The 17,135-nt window shown below is 37.9% G+C and overlaps 1 protein-coding gene across 3 annotated transcripts; it reads left to right on the forward strand.

Annotated features, from left to right (window-relative positions):
• The first annotated feature begins 3,672 nt into the window (after positions 1–3,672).
• LOC149253565 (uncharacterized) lies at positions 3,673–7,384 on the forward strand. Of its 3 annotated transcripts, XM_089459961.1 has the most exons (3): positions 3,673–5,699; positions 5,862–6,607; positions 6,746–7,384. In XM_089459961.1, exons 1-2 carry the CDS (start codon positions 3,944–3,946, stop codon positions 6,227–6,229), a joined length of 2,124 nt encoding a protein of 707 aa, XP_089316087.1. In that variant the 5' UTR covers positions 3,673–3,943; the 3' UTR covers positions 6,230–6,607; positions 6,746–7,384. The 3 variants fall into 3 exon arrangements, with proteins under 3 accessions (XP_089316087.1, XP_089316085.1, XP_089316086.1); XM_089459959.1 differs by having other exon boundaries at positions 3,673–6,607; XM_089459960.1 differs by having other exon boundaries at positions 3,673–6,551.
• The last annotated feature ends 9,751 nt before the right edge of the window (positions 7,385–17,135 follow it).

Here is a 17,135-nt window from a genome sequence, read left to right on the forward strand (position 1 = left end):
ATATTTTGGATTGAGATTTAAAATATTTTGGATTGAGAATTAAATGTGATATGTTTGTGTGTGTGTGCAAGATGAGTCTTTCTAATATGTTCTTTACCATATTGTTAATTTTATTTTTAGGCTTCAATTTTACTCCCCACATTAGGTGTCAATCAAGGAAAGACTTAGCAGCAAGTCCTCATATGATAACTTTTCCACCTCTGCAGCTCATGGATTATGGACATATGGATTGGTTTAAATCCACGTGTGATAAGAGGCCATTAGAAGATGGCAATGTTTGTCATATCAACCATCCTATGTTTAATATGATGATCCATCCCATGTTAGAAATAATTTCTTCTAAAGCAGGTGTAGTTTGGCATTAAGGATGGAGGTTTTGGGTCACCCATGGCACAAAATGCACAAAAAATTAGTAGTTAATGTAAACCTCTTCCCATGAAGTTTATTTCAAGTAAGTCACCCTATGTTTCTCTAGATTTCTTATTGTTTTTGTCTTTATCTCTGCGATTTTGGGAGGTTCTTTCATCTTTTATTCACCCCCAACCTCTGATTTTTATTTTTATCTCGTCCATGATCCTCTTATTCCTTCTCATTCTGCCTCTCTTGCTTTCCTACAAATTTTGGTTCATGTCCTCCCGTTACTTCACCTTCTCATCTTTCTTGAGGTTTATTTCAACTTTCACCTAGTGTTCACTCCTTTTTTGTCTTACAACTAGGACCTTAGACCCTCTTCCCTCCTTTTCCCTAGTCTTTGTTATGCCTCACCATGGTCATTTACACCCTATTCAGGGTCGAAGTAGGAGAGAGATGCCTCCTAAAAACCATGCCTAGGCTAATATGGAGGCTTTAGTGAATCATTATTGGGATTATACCACTCGATTTGCTTAGAAGAGATGGATTTTATAGAATAAGAGACTCGAGTTGAACATAGGTTTTTGTCAGACATAGAATTGGAGGAGAATGTCAGGCAATGGATTCTTGATACAAGAAATACACGCTCTAGACAAACTCAATACACACAAATTGTGGACTTATATTGGCAAATAAAGACCATAATGCACAAAGTTTTGGTTGAAAGAAGTGAAGGCCAAGAGGAATTTTTTCTTTGCATAGATGCCCTGCAGCAACAATTTCACAAATTGGAAAAAGAAGTTTTAGAGCTAGCCAAGAAACTTGCCAATTTTGGATTTCCATAATAGCAAGGAAGATGAGTAGGTTCCATCTCCCACTCAGATTGAATCTCCTAATGGTTGTTCATGGCCTTTGCTATAACATTTTTGCATCTTAGGAGTATTTGTAAGCAAGATAACATTATAGTTAGCTACTACATGTTTTCTTTTCTAGTTTTCTAAATAAATGCAGAATAAACTATCCAGACAAGTATTATAAGACACTTGGTTTAATCTTTATGGCTTCAGGCTTATTTCTATACTCATGGTCTAATTTTCCCAATGGCATACCAAAAGGTATAGACCTATAATGTTTCTTTTTTATTAGTAATACAAAGGTAGCCTAACTTACAAAAGAGACAAAAAGGGTTTATTTTCAAGCTTCAATTTTACGTGAATCATTACTTCAAGGAAAATAGCATTAAATATTGTTATTTTTACATATGAAATGTTTAAAAATATGCAGAATTTGTATTATTATTTTTCTTTCTTTCCTCTTAGTTTTTATCATAAAAATATCATATTTGATATTGTTGAGCAAACTCACATATTCATCTCGCAACCAACCAACTACTACATATATAGAAAGACCATTAGCTTTATGGACACCCCCATTAATATAAGGCTGTGGTATGTTGAGGCATATGTATTGCATAACAAATGCTCATAATAAATATGGGATAAACACAAGAGGAGAAGAGATTTTAAAGTCATAGAAACTATTCTAAGATGCTAAACATGATGTATCCGAATGTTTTTGTAATCTTGTTTCTTAATCATTGTTATCATCACCCACACAATAAGTCCTACAAAGGAGGAGAGGAAGCTAAGGAAGCACTCATATTCATCAATGTTGAGTTGACTAGGCAAGAGTAACTATTACTTGTCGTTAAAGACAATAAAGGTTTCTACTATTAGGGTAGATTTATTTTGGAGATTTTGTAATTTAGACCACGATCTATTATCAATAGTTTAAGCCATATTTAATCAAGACCCACCTTCTAAGACAAAGAAAATTGGGGAGAAAAGACACTAATGTCTTATGTCACATCATGATGAGAGGTTGGCCTCTTATGCATGACCAAATATGTCTCTATTGCATGATATCTCCATGTAGAAATACGCTGAGTTCCAAAAGCAAATGTCTTATGCAAGATATTACTTTATGACCAAATATATCTCTATGGTATGATAACTCCATGTACAAATAAGTTGAATTCCAAAAGCAAATGAGGCTCCAATCCAAACACAAACAATTTCATTATTGGTTATATTTAATGATCAAAACTTGAGTGTGACTTGTTATTAACCCATCATCATGATTAAGGAAATTATAGATTTTCTTGATTTCAATAGCTCTCTAATCGTTCCTTGAAGTAATTAATAATTCTAATAAGTATTTTAGTTTCTTCAGTATTCATGAAATGTTATTTTTCACAAAGTGTTACATGAGAGGTGAGTTTTGAGTTTTATTGTGATTTATATCAATGTTGTGCTCTTTTACTCACTTTGACAGATCTCCCTACTCACTATATTCATATTGAGTTTGGTAAACACTTTTATGTAGATGATGATTGATTGGATCTTTTAGTGCCTTTATTAAATTATTTGGAAGAGAAAATGTAATGGTGATATTTTTATTTTTCAACACCTAAGAATTTTATCAATATTCTTTTTTATCATTATCATTCACTTAGTAATTAATCTTTAATGTTTCTCAGTTTTTTGGAAAACTTTATTTATTTACAAGTGATTATACCCTTTGTTCTTAAACAATTTGAGTAAATGAGCCTATTTGGGGTTACCAGAGGGGCGTCCAATGGGCACGATAGCGACAGAGGCACGAGGGAGCACCCGACAAATGAGTTGAATGAATGAGAACAAGGCACAGGGGTGGTCATGACTTAGCATTTTTGGCATGACCTTGTGTGCCTGCACACCCATAAGCAAGATGATGCTTGTTGTAACATGTGACAACCATATGATATCCTTTTGTCTCATGTTATTAAGTGTTAAACACCTTCATCTTTTTAGTTTGGATAATGACACAACTTTATGTGTAAATGGAAATAGACTTTAACATGTTTAATCAATAATTATAGTAACTTCAATAAACTTACTAACTTGAATAAACTCCCCTCAAGCACTAACCACTTATGAATACGAAAATATGTGTGTTTTCCCATTTTCTATGACCACCTATCCATGACCACCTATCCATGTTACTAGATCATGATACTTTTTCCTCAAGAAATTTGTTCATTACATTAATAAAAAGGAAAATAACCATATCAATCCATCCAAGTGGAGACAAATGACATCTCCTAATCTCTAATTTCATAAACTTAGCTCATCTCCAATAACATTTGGTTTTTTCAACGTAAAAGACAACCACTATCCAAATGGATACAAACTACTCATTACCTCATAGACTACGGACTTAAAACCCAAAATTTTACCTTATAAGCCAAACAACCAGCTGTTGCTTTTGGCTAGACCACACTCACGTAAACAATACTCAATAATATTGTTACAACGTCTCAATGAGAGACTTGAGCTTTCACCCCACGGGCATGGCACAAAATTTGGACAATTAAAGTGAAATGTTGAAACCTAACCAGTCTTGTGGAGATGGCCCTGAAAACATCACGCGAGAAAAAGAAAATGGCAGGTGAATGAGTGGCCATGAAAGTTGGACCTGAAAACATCATGCAGTAAAAAGAAAATGGCAGGTGAATGAGTGGCCATGAAGGGTTTTATGGAGGCATTCCGCAATGCGATCAGTAGCATGGACTCTCCGACCAACAATCAGCATCAAATCCATAGTGCACTCCGCTAGAACCATACAAAATTACTTACGAGGTAACCCAGATTCCGAATCTCATTGTTTTCAAATTCTGGCTACCTTGTGTTGTACTCTTTCGAAGAACAATATGTCCGAGGATCGAGTCCCCAAGCAAACTCCCAATCCAGCTTCAGAAAACCCCTTTTTTCGGAAGGTTCGATCAGCCTCGGATTTGCTACGGAAATGTCGAAGATGGGATCACGAGACAGAAGCAGAATTGCATAAGCTGGGGTTTCCGTTAACATACGAGTTTATTAGGCTAGTTCTGATTAATTTACACGAAGATGTAAATATGGCATTGAAATTTTTTGTCTGGACTGAACAATGGCATGGACAAATGCACAGTCCGCGGCTTTGTCTGACCATGGTTGAAATTCTGGTTAAAGCAAACAACTTTGAAGACTTGTTGTGGGAAATGTTAGAAAACTCTAATTTATTTAATACAGCTGTAATGCTTTTGGTCGAATGCTATGTGTTTATGAGATGCCCAGTAAAGGCTTTTGAAGAACTGAAACAGATAAAAAACTCAGGGTTTAATAGACCCTCCCAAAATGCCTATAATGTCCTTTTTACAAGTCTTGTTCGCGAAGGCTTTCTCAGTGAGGCCAAAGAAATTTACACCGAGATGCTTGTAGATGGCATGAAACCTAGTGTTTTTGCCCTGGATTCCCTCCTTATTGCACTCTGTGACCATCGAAAAGCTGAAGACGCTGCAAGCATGCTAGAAGACATGGAAATTCAAGGTTTTTTTCCCAGTTCCACGTGTTGCGCTGTGCTGATCAGGGAGCTTTGCAGGGGCATGCAAGGGGACAGGGCTTATTGTATTGTGAGCGGGATCTTGAAGAGAAAGAGTAGGAAGACTCGTTCTTTGAATATTTGCGTCTATGCGTTCTGCAAAGCTGGGCAACTTGAAAAGGCTGAAATGCTCATAGAAGAGAGTCTTAACTGGGGTTATGTTCTTGATACTGTAACATACAATTCATTGATTGCGGGGTTTTGTTGGACAGGTAGGGTAGAAGAATCCCGTCTGATATTGGATAGAATAATGGAGGCTGGTTGTGTTCCGGATGTCATTAGTTATAATACAGTGATTACTGGTTATAGCAAGAAGGGGATGTTGTCTCATTCGCTAAATGTTTTCGACGAAATGATGTGGAATGGAATCTCTCCAGATGTTTGTAGTTACAATTCCGTGATACATGGTTTCTCCAAGGTTGGTAAGTTAGAAGAGGCAAACAAGTTTCTGCAAGACATGATGGCAAAAAATCTTGTTCCTTGTGCTACCACTTACAATATTATACTAAATGGGCTTTGTAAGAGTGGCAAGGCCTCAGATGCTCTTAAATTGTTCAGGAAATTGAAAGGGCTTCATTTTTCTCCAAAGATTGAAACTTACAACATTCTTATTGATGGACTTTGCAAGGCTGGAAAATTAGATGATTCGCATAGAATTCTCAAGGAGGCTGGGGAGCTGGGATATGTCCCAACGCTTATTACATATACGACAGTCATGACGTGCTGCTTTAGATCAGGAAAGCTGGAACAGGGGCTCCAGGTGTTTTCAGAGATGAAAAGCAAAGCTTATGGCTGTGATGCTTTTACATATTGTACAGTAATCAGTGGCTTGTCTAAGCTGGGTAAATTTCAAGAAGCTTGTGCTTGTATAGGGCATATGTTGATCAGAGGTATTGTTTTTGATCTTGTGATATATAACTCAATTCTCAACGCTTTCTGTAAAGCAGGTCAACTAGAAAGAGCCTTCCATTTGCTATATGATATGGAGTCAAGGGGTTGGATTGGCGATGTTTATACTAACACCATACTTATCGCTGGGCTCTGCAAAGCAGGTGATATGGATACAGCCTATAGGCATTTTACTGCTATGATAAGGGCGGGCTGTGTCCCAAATCTTGTAACATATAATGCATTGATTGCTGGCTTTTGTAAAGTTGGCAAAGTGGATATTGCGATTGATCTCTTCAAAATGATGGAAGAAAAGGACCGTATTACATATACCTCATTATTGCACGGGCTTTGCAAAGCAGGAAGAGTTCTAAATGCTTACAATCTTTTGCTTAGCTGCTTAAAAAGTCACATTAGTGTTTGTGATTCAGCAATTGGTGCAGTCCATGCTGCGCTCTGTAATTCGCTTAATTATCGTGAAGTGCGGCAACTAGAATCTGTTATTCAAATGACTAAGATTTTGCAGGAGTAGACTTTTTTATGTTGAGCTGTTGAAGCTCAGGGATTGAACTTAATTCTTGCGGGATTATATTGTTTAATTTGAGCTGGCGAAGCTCAGGGATCACAGATAATTCCATTCTTATCAGGCCCCACTTTGTGTCTGTCATGGTCTGGGAGTCCACATTGGCCACCTATGAATTTTCAGTCACCATGGTCTGGGAGTCCACATTGGCCACTTATGAATTTTCAGTCACCATGGTCTGGTTGCTTACAATGTTGCTCAGCGCTACCTATAAAAAGAAATGGTTATGCAACGAGAGTGCAAAATCCCTTGCTGGTTCGGTCTGCATATGGTATTTTGGACAGCACCCTTATATCTGTCCTTTTTTGATTGCTTCAGGCAGGAAAGGTGACTTATGTCTCTTATATTGGATTACAAGGGTGAACAAATAACTTTATTTCAATTTAATGGTAAACTATACATAACCATAATGTATTGTGGAGATTTCAAACAAAATCAGCACTAAACATATAATATTCTTTGCAGATCCATGCATCCTTTGGGCAAGACGATCATGCCAAAAGTTGCTTGAGAAAGGTCGACATGCTTTGTAACAAATGTGAAGCTTCAACAAAATTGAGTATAATGCCTATGTAATAATTCCCCAGAACCTCATAATATCAAGAAGTAAGGGGCAAGTTCCTGTAGCCCTGGAACATATGAGAAAATCTGGGTTGTTGCTGAATGACTTTGTTTAAAGTAGTCTCTTAGGATTACAAGTTTCAATTCAAATCTGGCTTGCAACAAGAAGTTTTGGTAGTTTATAGGAAGATGATATCAGAAGAATTATTTCTGATCCTAAATTGTTATTTTCATTAATTGGTTACCTGTGGAGGAAAGAGAGGGACCTATAGCTAAATTGTGGAAACTTGTCTTCAGACCCCATGTGTACACCTTCACAATCTGCATAAAGATCTGCAGCGGAGTTGGTGTGGTAGGTGTCATGTGGGTTGTTGAGACATTAAGGGAGAGGGTTGCAAACCAGATGTTTTGTCTTATGCCACATCAATAAATGCTCTCTACAATGTGGGTAGATTTTATGAGCGGTAAAACTACCACGAGATGACAAGCAACAAATGTTGGTATGTTTTATATTACATACAGTAAAAATGGGGATTCTGTCAATGTTGATGTTGCACGTGAGCTTTGGAAGATGGAAGCTAATGGTTGTGTCCCCACTTTGGTTACCTTTATTACTATTAATAATTTCCAACATTCAGTTGGAAAAATTGATGAAGCACAAAATGCAACAAATGAATCTTTCTTCTGATATTATAACTGACATTTATTTCAATATAGAAGGGATTTGAACATGAGGTAGATTTGTCTTTCAATTAATGTCTTTCAACATGATGGTTGACCACTAATCCCTGCCTCCCTGATCTTCTCTACATCTATATTTGGTCTCTGATATTCTCCTATTATCTCCAGCTTCTGTTTTTCTCAATTGTCCCCTTTCACATTAACTTAAATTATTTTCTTCTGATTATATTATATTTTATGCTGCCTTTTCCTTCATTTTAGATCCTTTCTGACTTTAACCTCCTTTCCTTTTCATTTTTAATTTACCCTCTTTATTATTAATTGTTTATTACAATCCATAATTTTAAAATATTATTTCAGATTTGTTCTCTTGAACTCCTAATTATTCCATCATTGTCTTTACAAATCTTTATTATTGTATGAACACAATAAACCTTTTTTCATAATATTCTCTCTTTTTCTCAGCTGCTAATTCATTTATATTAAATCTTTATTATTATTTCATTTTTTTTCTTCTTATTATCCCTATATTTTGTTCCTTAAATCCAACAGTAAAAAGACATTTTCTTTCTTAACGGCCAAACCATTATTTTATATATTTTTTACAATCAAAATCTTTCTTCCTCTCCAATGGTTAACCCCTTTTATTTTTCTATATATACCTCTCTTCTTTGACTTGTTTCATTCATTCTGTAAACACCCCACTTCTCTCAGTGAAGAGTCCACTTGTTAATCCATCACATCAATTATGCCACTATGATTAAACCAGGATTCCCATACTAGTACAGTGAAATATGACTGATACAAGTACATATTGCTCCAATACCTTATTAGCAGTAACAACAACATAAGAGTTAATCCTGTGAACAGTAAAATCATGAACCATGCCCCAATGCACCGTTAAACACCATTTCATTCTAGAATGCAAACATATATTCACAATCTTCAAAACTACATGAAGAACACTTATTTGCAGTGAAGATAATATCGGCGATATATTGCCGAATATCGGAAATATCGCGATATTTTCGGCGAGCCGAAATATCGTCGAGAAAATATCGCGATATTTCCAAGATATCGGCAATATCTCGGCAAAATATCGCGAGACGATATAAAATATCGCCGGGCGTGTTTTGCCGTGGCTAGAAAAAGGAAAAATCGTTTTTTTTCTTCATTTTTGTTTCTGAGTGTTGGAGAAGGAAGGGGAAGAGTTTTGTGGTGGTTGTCAAGGAGGGTTTGAGAATCAAACAACAATTATCACCACCAACTAAGTTTTTTTGTGGATCAAAGATTGAAGAAGAGTGAGACAAACTTCATTTCTTCCATTAACAGATATGTTCTTAAAAACCCCTATGTTAATGATTTTTTCATAGATTTAGGGTTATGCTTGCTTGCCTCTTTGCCTACCAACATTTTGTTTCTTTGTTTTTTTCCATTTGCTATGATTTTCATACCCATGAACCAATGCAAGGGTTTTCTCCATATTTGGACAGCAAGCTTCATTTTTTTTTCAACTTTCTTATGCACCCTCTTATTGATATTTTTCATTCACATTGCAAAATGCAAATAATGTAGTAATTTTTTTTGAATGAAGTGGTTATTACTTATTATTTTTTGTGTTGGGGGGTTTAATGCCAATTTTTTGTTTTTTTGTTTTCGTGCCCTAGGTTTGAATTAGTTCATTACAAATGTCAAATATGCCAAAAGCCTTGGACCCATTTTGGGAGTATGGGGATGCTGTTGGTGGGGCAAATCAGGCATATATATCATGCAACTTGTGTGGGATCAAGATGTAAGGAGGGGTTACACGATTGAAATACCATCTGGCTAGAGTCTCTGCACATGAAGCAGATGTAATGCCTTGTATGGTTTCTAGTGCAGAGGTTATGCAAAAAGCTCGTGAAGCAATTGCTGAACAAGACGGAAAGAAAGCTGCGAGGGAGAGGCCAATGGTCTCAGATAGATAGCTGCTAGTTTTATTTGTTTTGCAACTTTTGCTACATATAAGTTTATAACTCATGATGATGAAATACTTTTAAAGTTCTATTATTATATATGTGATGTTATTTTGTTTGAATCCTTGATTAGACAATTATCAGGGATCAACAGGATATGTGATGTTATTTTGTTTGAGTCCTTAATTGGACAATTATCAAGGATCAACAGGATTTGGTATCGCCTTTGAAGTTTGATGTATCATTTCTATTTGACATCATATATATCAGTGCCTTCTTCATATTTATGTGCCAATGTGTTTAGTTCATGTTGTTATTGCTTTATATGTTTAGAAATCTGAAGAAATGAATATATTATGCATTTTTTATGCTTGCTGATATTTGTCGATATTTTCGCCGATATTGCTGATAAGATATTTTCTGGACCCTCGTCGATATTTTGCTGGTACCTATATTTTCAACACTGCTCATTTGTAAAGTTTCTGGGAAACTGAGTCAGGGGCTATGACTCTCCACCCGACTGTAGATAGCTCGGCCAATCCTCGCTGCTATCACCCTCGAGCCAGATTCCAGAGATTGAGGGGTCTATTGCTCAGGGATTTAAGCACAACTACCAGTTGAACCAGGAACTCAAAGATTCTACCACCTCCTTCCTCCAACTAAGCTACCATCAACCAATGCACAAAGACACTGTGGTTCCACCCCAAATTTAGGGACACCAAAACCTAATCCAAAATCAAATATACAACAATGAGCCTTCAGAAACTTTCTAGGGCTTTTCCAAAGAGTATTTCCTCCACCCTAGCCCAAGGTTGCGGGGGAGAGGCCGCCCTCCCCTCGCATTCGACTCTCGAAGCATGCTCCCTAATAAAATTTCTCTCCCTAGTTTTTTTTTGCAAACACATTCCAAACGCATTTTTTTTCAAAGAAACAAGAATTATTGAGTGAGGCAGCCTAATGATCAAGCCTATGGCCCTAGTATTGATATGCAATTCATGTGAATGTTAAATTCTTAAAGTAAAAGTGACATTCTCTTTTATCTTTCATTTTCATCCTCTTACTTAAATTTTTAACATTACCATGAAATGGCTCAAGATGTTTGAGAGTGGTTCCAACCTCGTTGAATTTCATATGGAGAAAGTAGAATTTTAGATCTCACTCAAAATGCGGCAGAACTATCAGTTTTTTAGGATTTCAGGATTGGGGGGATTGCAATGGTTCCTTTGGATTTCGTCATGCACTAGTGTATGGAACTCCTATTTAATCAAGAACACCAATACCTCTATGTACCTTGATGTTAGTGACATTGGTTGTTGAACTCCTCTATCATGATCCCTACTAAAAATGTACCCATCACTCAAACAAAATCTTGATTTGACATGCTACATTTTTTTCTATCCTATGTTAATGCTTAGAGGGTGATATTAATGACAAAGATCCCAAGATAGACAATGATTTTGATGATATGTAGGTATTTGTTGTAGCATGATTTTTTTGGATGCTAGAGGCCATCTAGAACCTGTTTGTTGATGTATTTTCAGTTCAGAGATGGATTTCACTCGATGCTATTTTGGTTATGTGCACCTTTACATGCTATATAAATGAAAACTTGTAACTTGTGGAATTGTGGTTGATGAAGATTGTAACTACTAGATGATTGATGTTGTATGGTTCAATCCATGTTTTTATGCTTTTTATAACTAATTCATTATTCTACATGCTTTTGTTGACATATATGCATCAAAACATATAAAAATATATATTATATACGATTCGCTCCTGACCCTGGAGCTTTTGAAAATGTTACTTCTCGCTCCCGCTTCTAGTGTTCACTCCCAAGCAACCTTGCCCCAACCATCAAGGATTTTTGAGAAATACCATCTCCACCCTCTAGGTCATGGGGATTCGAGAGGCAAATCCTTCCTCCCCTGGAATGTTTTCTTCCAGACATCCTGCCAACCAGAAGGATTGCTTCTCCAATGGAATGCTCGCTTGTACAGATTAATTTTTTGCTCCCTCCGTTCAACAAATCGAACCCAATATTTTCTCCAACAATTTTGCAGTCTCCCTTGTTCTTTGCTCTGTTCCTGGGCAAAATCGAACTCTCTCGTGCCTCTGCTTCAGCAAATCTATTTTTTCTTGTTCTCTGCTGTCTCTTCTCTACAGTTTGAAGTGTTTTCTCCTGACTTCTGCGCTGACCTCAGCCAAATTCGAATTGTCTTTTTCCTTGGAAAACATTTAGATAGCCTCCCTGACAACGAATCAAATTTGTGCCATCCGCTTGTCTGTTATCAGGTTGTTAAATGCCATTTTTAATTGGTTGTAGCGAATGGCCAACACACTACATCGATTAACAACTTCTTTTTTCGTTTTGTTTAAAAATATTTGTCCCTGTTTCTTGCCCATCGTTGTAAAAGCACAACTAATGGGAAAATTCACATTTTCCCTTTTTGCTTAGCTACTGACAATTGTGTACTAGCTCAGGTTTTTTGTTGTAACAAACAATTTAACTTTTTCCCTAGCAAGTAGCCTCCCCAACTTTGGATCTGTGTCCCATTACTCCACCCATATTATTATTATTATTATTATTTTGCAAAAAAAATATTTACATTACATTCATGAGAGGAACATATTTGGGGTTGTAACAAACCCCCTCCCCCTTGAGAGAACACCATTCTCAGTGTTCTCTATCCATATGCAACACAAGAAACGTAATAAAACACAAATATTGTTTTGTGGAGCTTTATATGCATACAATATTTACAAATACATACACATTTGCTTTAACCAACAAACAAAAAAGGATATGCTGCCCTCATCGAGCCAACGATTTTGCATGTGGCTTCCTCAGGCCCAAAGTGCCTCCATTGCACTTTGACTTGCTCTATTGCTCGATTCTTTGGTCTAGGATGCATAGTTGCTCTGGCTGGAACTCTCCCTCTAGTTCCACCTGTAGCACAGTTTAATCAATCACATGATTAGAGTCCTGTATATATCTTTTAAGCAAAGAAACATGGAAGACACGATTTACTTTAATTGATGGATGTAATGCTAGCCTATAGGCCATTGGTCCAATCCTTTTAAGGATCTCAAAAGGTCCACAATATCATGGGGCCAACTTGGCAAATGACCCAATCTTTAAAGAACTTTTATTGGGCTTAATTCTCAAGTAAACATGTTCTCCAACTTGGAACACCCTATGCTGATTCGCATAGATTTTCTGCCTGTCGTGTGCCACCTTCAAATTCTGCTTGATCTGAATTTGCTGCTCTATCTCCTTGAGCATATTAGGGCCAATAAGGACCTTGTTCACTGGGTCACTCCAACTAATAGGAGTATTACAACTCCTCCCATATAATGCCTCTAACGGGCCCAACTTTATAAATTCTTGGTACCCATTGTTGTATGCAAATTCTACAAGTGGAAGATACTCTTGCCACTTCTTAGACTAGTGCACCACATACATCCTCAACATGTCTTCGAGGATTCTATTTGTCCTCTCTGTTTGCGTATTGAATGCCAAATTTTCCCCCAAGCCTGCAAACAATTCCTTCCAAAACCTTGAAGTGAACTTAGCATCTCTATCTGAGATGATTTTCTTGGGAACTCCATGCAACCTCACAATCTCCTTTATGAAAATTTGAGCTACCTCACTAGCGGAATTGGTGGATTTGACTGCCATAAAATGAACAACCTTGTTCAACTTGTCAATCACAACCATAATTGCATCATGCTACCTGGAGTTTCACGGTAAAGTTGTAATGAAATCCATGGAGATCACCTCCCACTTCCATTTTGGAATGGGAATGGGTTGTAGTAAACCTACTAGATGTTTGTATTCAACTTTCACTCGCTAACATTATATGCATTTAGCAACAAAATTAACCACTTATTTCTCAAGTTTGGCCAATAATAAAACTTTTTGATGGCTGTGAGAGTCTTTTGGTACCCCAGATGGCCTGAATATGGCTTGACATGGAACTCTCTCATTATGAGCCTCTTCAAATCATCATTATTTGGTACATAGATTTTGTTCTTGAATCTAATTAGGCTGTCATTTGTGAGATGATATTCCTCATCCTCATCATCTTGTTGCAACTTTTCCTTCATTTCCTGATATTTTTCATGCTAAGTAAGAAAAATTTCGGTAAAAATCACATCATCAGAGTTTTGTCGACTTGTTTCGAACTATCCAACAGGTCCACCTCATAAGAGCTTATGGCTGCCAGGTGATTCAATTGAATCCTTTTATTGAGTGCATCAACAACCTTGTTCTCTTTGCCTTTGATGTATTTGAGTTCAAAATTGAACTTGCTAAGTATAGCCAGTCACCTAGTTTGTCTTGCATTCAACTTGGGTTGACCAAACAAGTGCTTGAGTCCACTATGATTTGTCATAAGTGTGGATCTTAGGTTGAGGAGGTAATGCCTCCACATCTTCAATGCATGAATAATGGCAGCTAACTCTAGAACATGAGTCACATAGTTCGCTTCGTGCTCATTTAATTTCTGTGACTCATAGCAAACTACTCGTCCCTCCTGCATCAAGACTCCATCGAGCCTTTCCTTGTTGGCATCTGTGCATACCACAAAATCCTTGCCTGGATGTGCAATCCTCAACACTAGTGCATTCGTAAGTAACTGTTTCAACTGCTCAAAGCTTGCTGTACATTTTGTTGTCCACTTGAATTTTCTTCCCTTTCCCAGCAAGGATGTGATAGGATGGCCTATCTTGGAGAAGTTCCTGATGAAACTCATGCAGTGACCTGCTAATCCCATGAACGATCTAACCTCATTCACATTCTTCGGTGTTGGCCACTCCATTATGGCCTTGATCTTTTCCAGATCCATTGATATTCTCTCCTTAGAGACAATGTGCCCCAACTAGTGTATTTGTGACTGGAAGAAATCACACTTGCTGAGCTTTGCATAAAGCTTGTGTTCCTCAATGATCTGAGTTGACTCAACTCTTGGATTTAAGCAAGATCTTTTACTTTCGTGATGTGATTAGAATTGCATTTAAAATAGCATAAATGAACATAAATGCATGCTGTAAAGAAGAAGGAACATGACAAGAATCAACAACATAATACACAAGACGTTGATAATGGAGTTCATCCAGGAGGGACTACGTCTCCGGGCCCCGGTGTCAAGATGGTGTAGGCCGCTGCATTAAGTGCTATCAATAATGATGATGTACATAGGTGGTGACGTCGCTATCATACAAGGAAAATGCCCTCATGCAGGAGTGGCTCCAAGAGATGTTCCGCTACAGGAACTCTCATTCAAAAAGGACTCCTATCAGTATGACCTAAACTCATGCATGATGATAATGAGCATCCCGCCAACATGGCATAAAAGGGATCTCAATGCAAACATACATGGCGACACATGAGTATCCCATCAACATAACAACAAAGGGATCTCAAACAAAACATGACGAATCATGACAACAAGTACATCCCACAGATGATTCCGCATCACATCAAGCAGGAATCATGAAACAAGTAAGAAAACAAGATCCCACATCAAACATCAAATAGGGATCTATGCAACACAATGCATCTCATAGCAAAAGAAGTACATGACCACTGCATATACCTCACATCCTGGGGCCATCTGAAGAAAAAGATGTCAAACTGCTGAAGCTGGCCGTATCGTCAATCTCGCGGTGTTGAATCTCATGGAAATGGCTGCTCACACATGAACGCTGACACTTGCACTCCACTTTGAAAAGTGGCCGAAAAATGAAATGTTCAAATGGAAAATCTGATTGCACCATCAGATTTGTGGTGTCGAATAGTGTAAAATTGACTGTCAAATTTTTGAATTCTGAGAAAATTAAAATCTGGGGCTTAAGGAATCTTTTAGATTCCCCCTAGATTCTTCAAAGATTCCTTCCTCCGGGTCATCTGAAGATCTGCTGCTCAGGTCAGGAAATTGACTGCGCCATCAGGTTCGTGTCGTTGAGAGGTGTAAGATCGATATAAAATTTGTCCAATTTAGGCACTGCAAAAATTTCACCCTCTTGAGAATTTCGCCCAATCATGGTTTCACCTGTCTCTTCTCTGGGCTCATGGTTCCACCTGCAATAAATTAATAATATGTTTCGAAAAATGTGCTCTCCTCTGCCTGGGTGCACTGACGAAATGAGGGTTTTATACTATAAGGTTTGTGGGCGAATATTACAAGGCGGCGGGTTGTAGGTGGAGTGGTATAAACTTCGAGTTATAAGGAGGAGGTCGGGTGGTCAAACCTCGACCCCTCCATGCAACACAATGCATCTCATAGCAAAAGAAGTACATGACCACTGCATATACCTCACATCCTGGGGCCATCTGAAGAAAAAGATGTCAAACTGCTGAAGCTGGCCGTATCGTCAATCTCGCGGTGTTGAATCTCATGGAAATGGCTGCTCACACATGAACGCTGACACCTGCACTCCACTTTGAAAAGTGGCCGAAAAATGAAATGTTCAAATGGAAACTCTGATTGCACCATCAGATTTGTGGTGTCGAATAGTGTAAAATTGACTGTCAAATTTTTGAATTTTGAGAAAATTAAAATCTGGGGCTTAAGGAATCTTTTAGATTCCCCCTAGATTCTTCAAAGATCCCTTCCTCCGGGTCATCTGAAGATCTGCTGCTCAGGTCAGGAAATTGACTGCGCCATCAGGTTCGTGTCGTTGAGAGGTGTAAGATCGATATAAAATTTGTCCAATTTAGGCACTGCAAAAATTTCACCCTCTTGAGAATTTCGCCCAATCATGGTTTCACCTGTCTCTTCTCTGGGCTCATGGTTCCACCTGCAATAAATTAATAATATGTTTCGAAAAATGCGCTCTCCTTTGCCTGGGTGCACTGACGAAATGAGGGTTTTATACTATAAGGTTTGTGGGCGAATATTACAAGGCGGCGGGTTGTAGGTGGAGTGGTATAAACTTCGAGTTATAAGAAGGAGGTCGGGTGGTCAAACCTCGACCCCTCCATACTAATACACATTTCGTTTAAAAAAAAGACCGCAAATATATATATATATTTTTTGGGGGTCGGGTCCACATTTGGGTGGCTCGCCCCTTAACCTCTGCAACTCGTTTGAAATGGCGGCTGTTTTGGTGTGCACGTTAAATGCTATTTGGGGCCATTGTGGCGCGTTAAAAGGCGAAGGTGATGGTTCATGGGGCCGCATTAATGGTGGTGTTGTGTGGGCACCCGAGTGGTGGGCCAAGCATTTCAGCCGGGCGGGTTCGAACCCTGCCGCCCACGGTTTATGATATGATGTTTGGGTGGTTGGGGTGTGGGTTGGGTCCACCGGAGGTGGCCCGCCCACAGCCCTAACATAATGTTTTATGCAGTTGGGTGTTGGGGCCGGATAATGGCCGTCGACCCAATTTAAAATTAAATTTTGTTTTTATATTTTAAAATGGTGCGGTTGGGAAGGGAGGTGGCCCGGTCATGGCCCGCCACCTCATAATATATATATATATATATATATATATATATATATTTTTTTTTTTTTGTTTAACCACAACACATTTTTTTTGAATTTGTCTAATATAGGGGATATTAGACAAATTAACGATCTAACAAATTTGCCTGCTTTCGGGAGCTAGGTTTCATGCCCCAAAGTCGGTCAAATTGTAGGACACTTAAACCTGGC

Source organism: Pinus tabuliformis, chromosome 7, assembly GCF_031772625.1.
Source record: "Pinus tabuliformis cultivar Carrire ecotype Pingquan chromosome 7, CPIR1, whole genome shotgun sequence".
Classification (NCBI taxonomy): Eukaryota; Viridiplantae; Streptophyta; class Pinopsida; order Pinales; family Pinaceae; genus Pinus; species Pinus tabuliformis.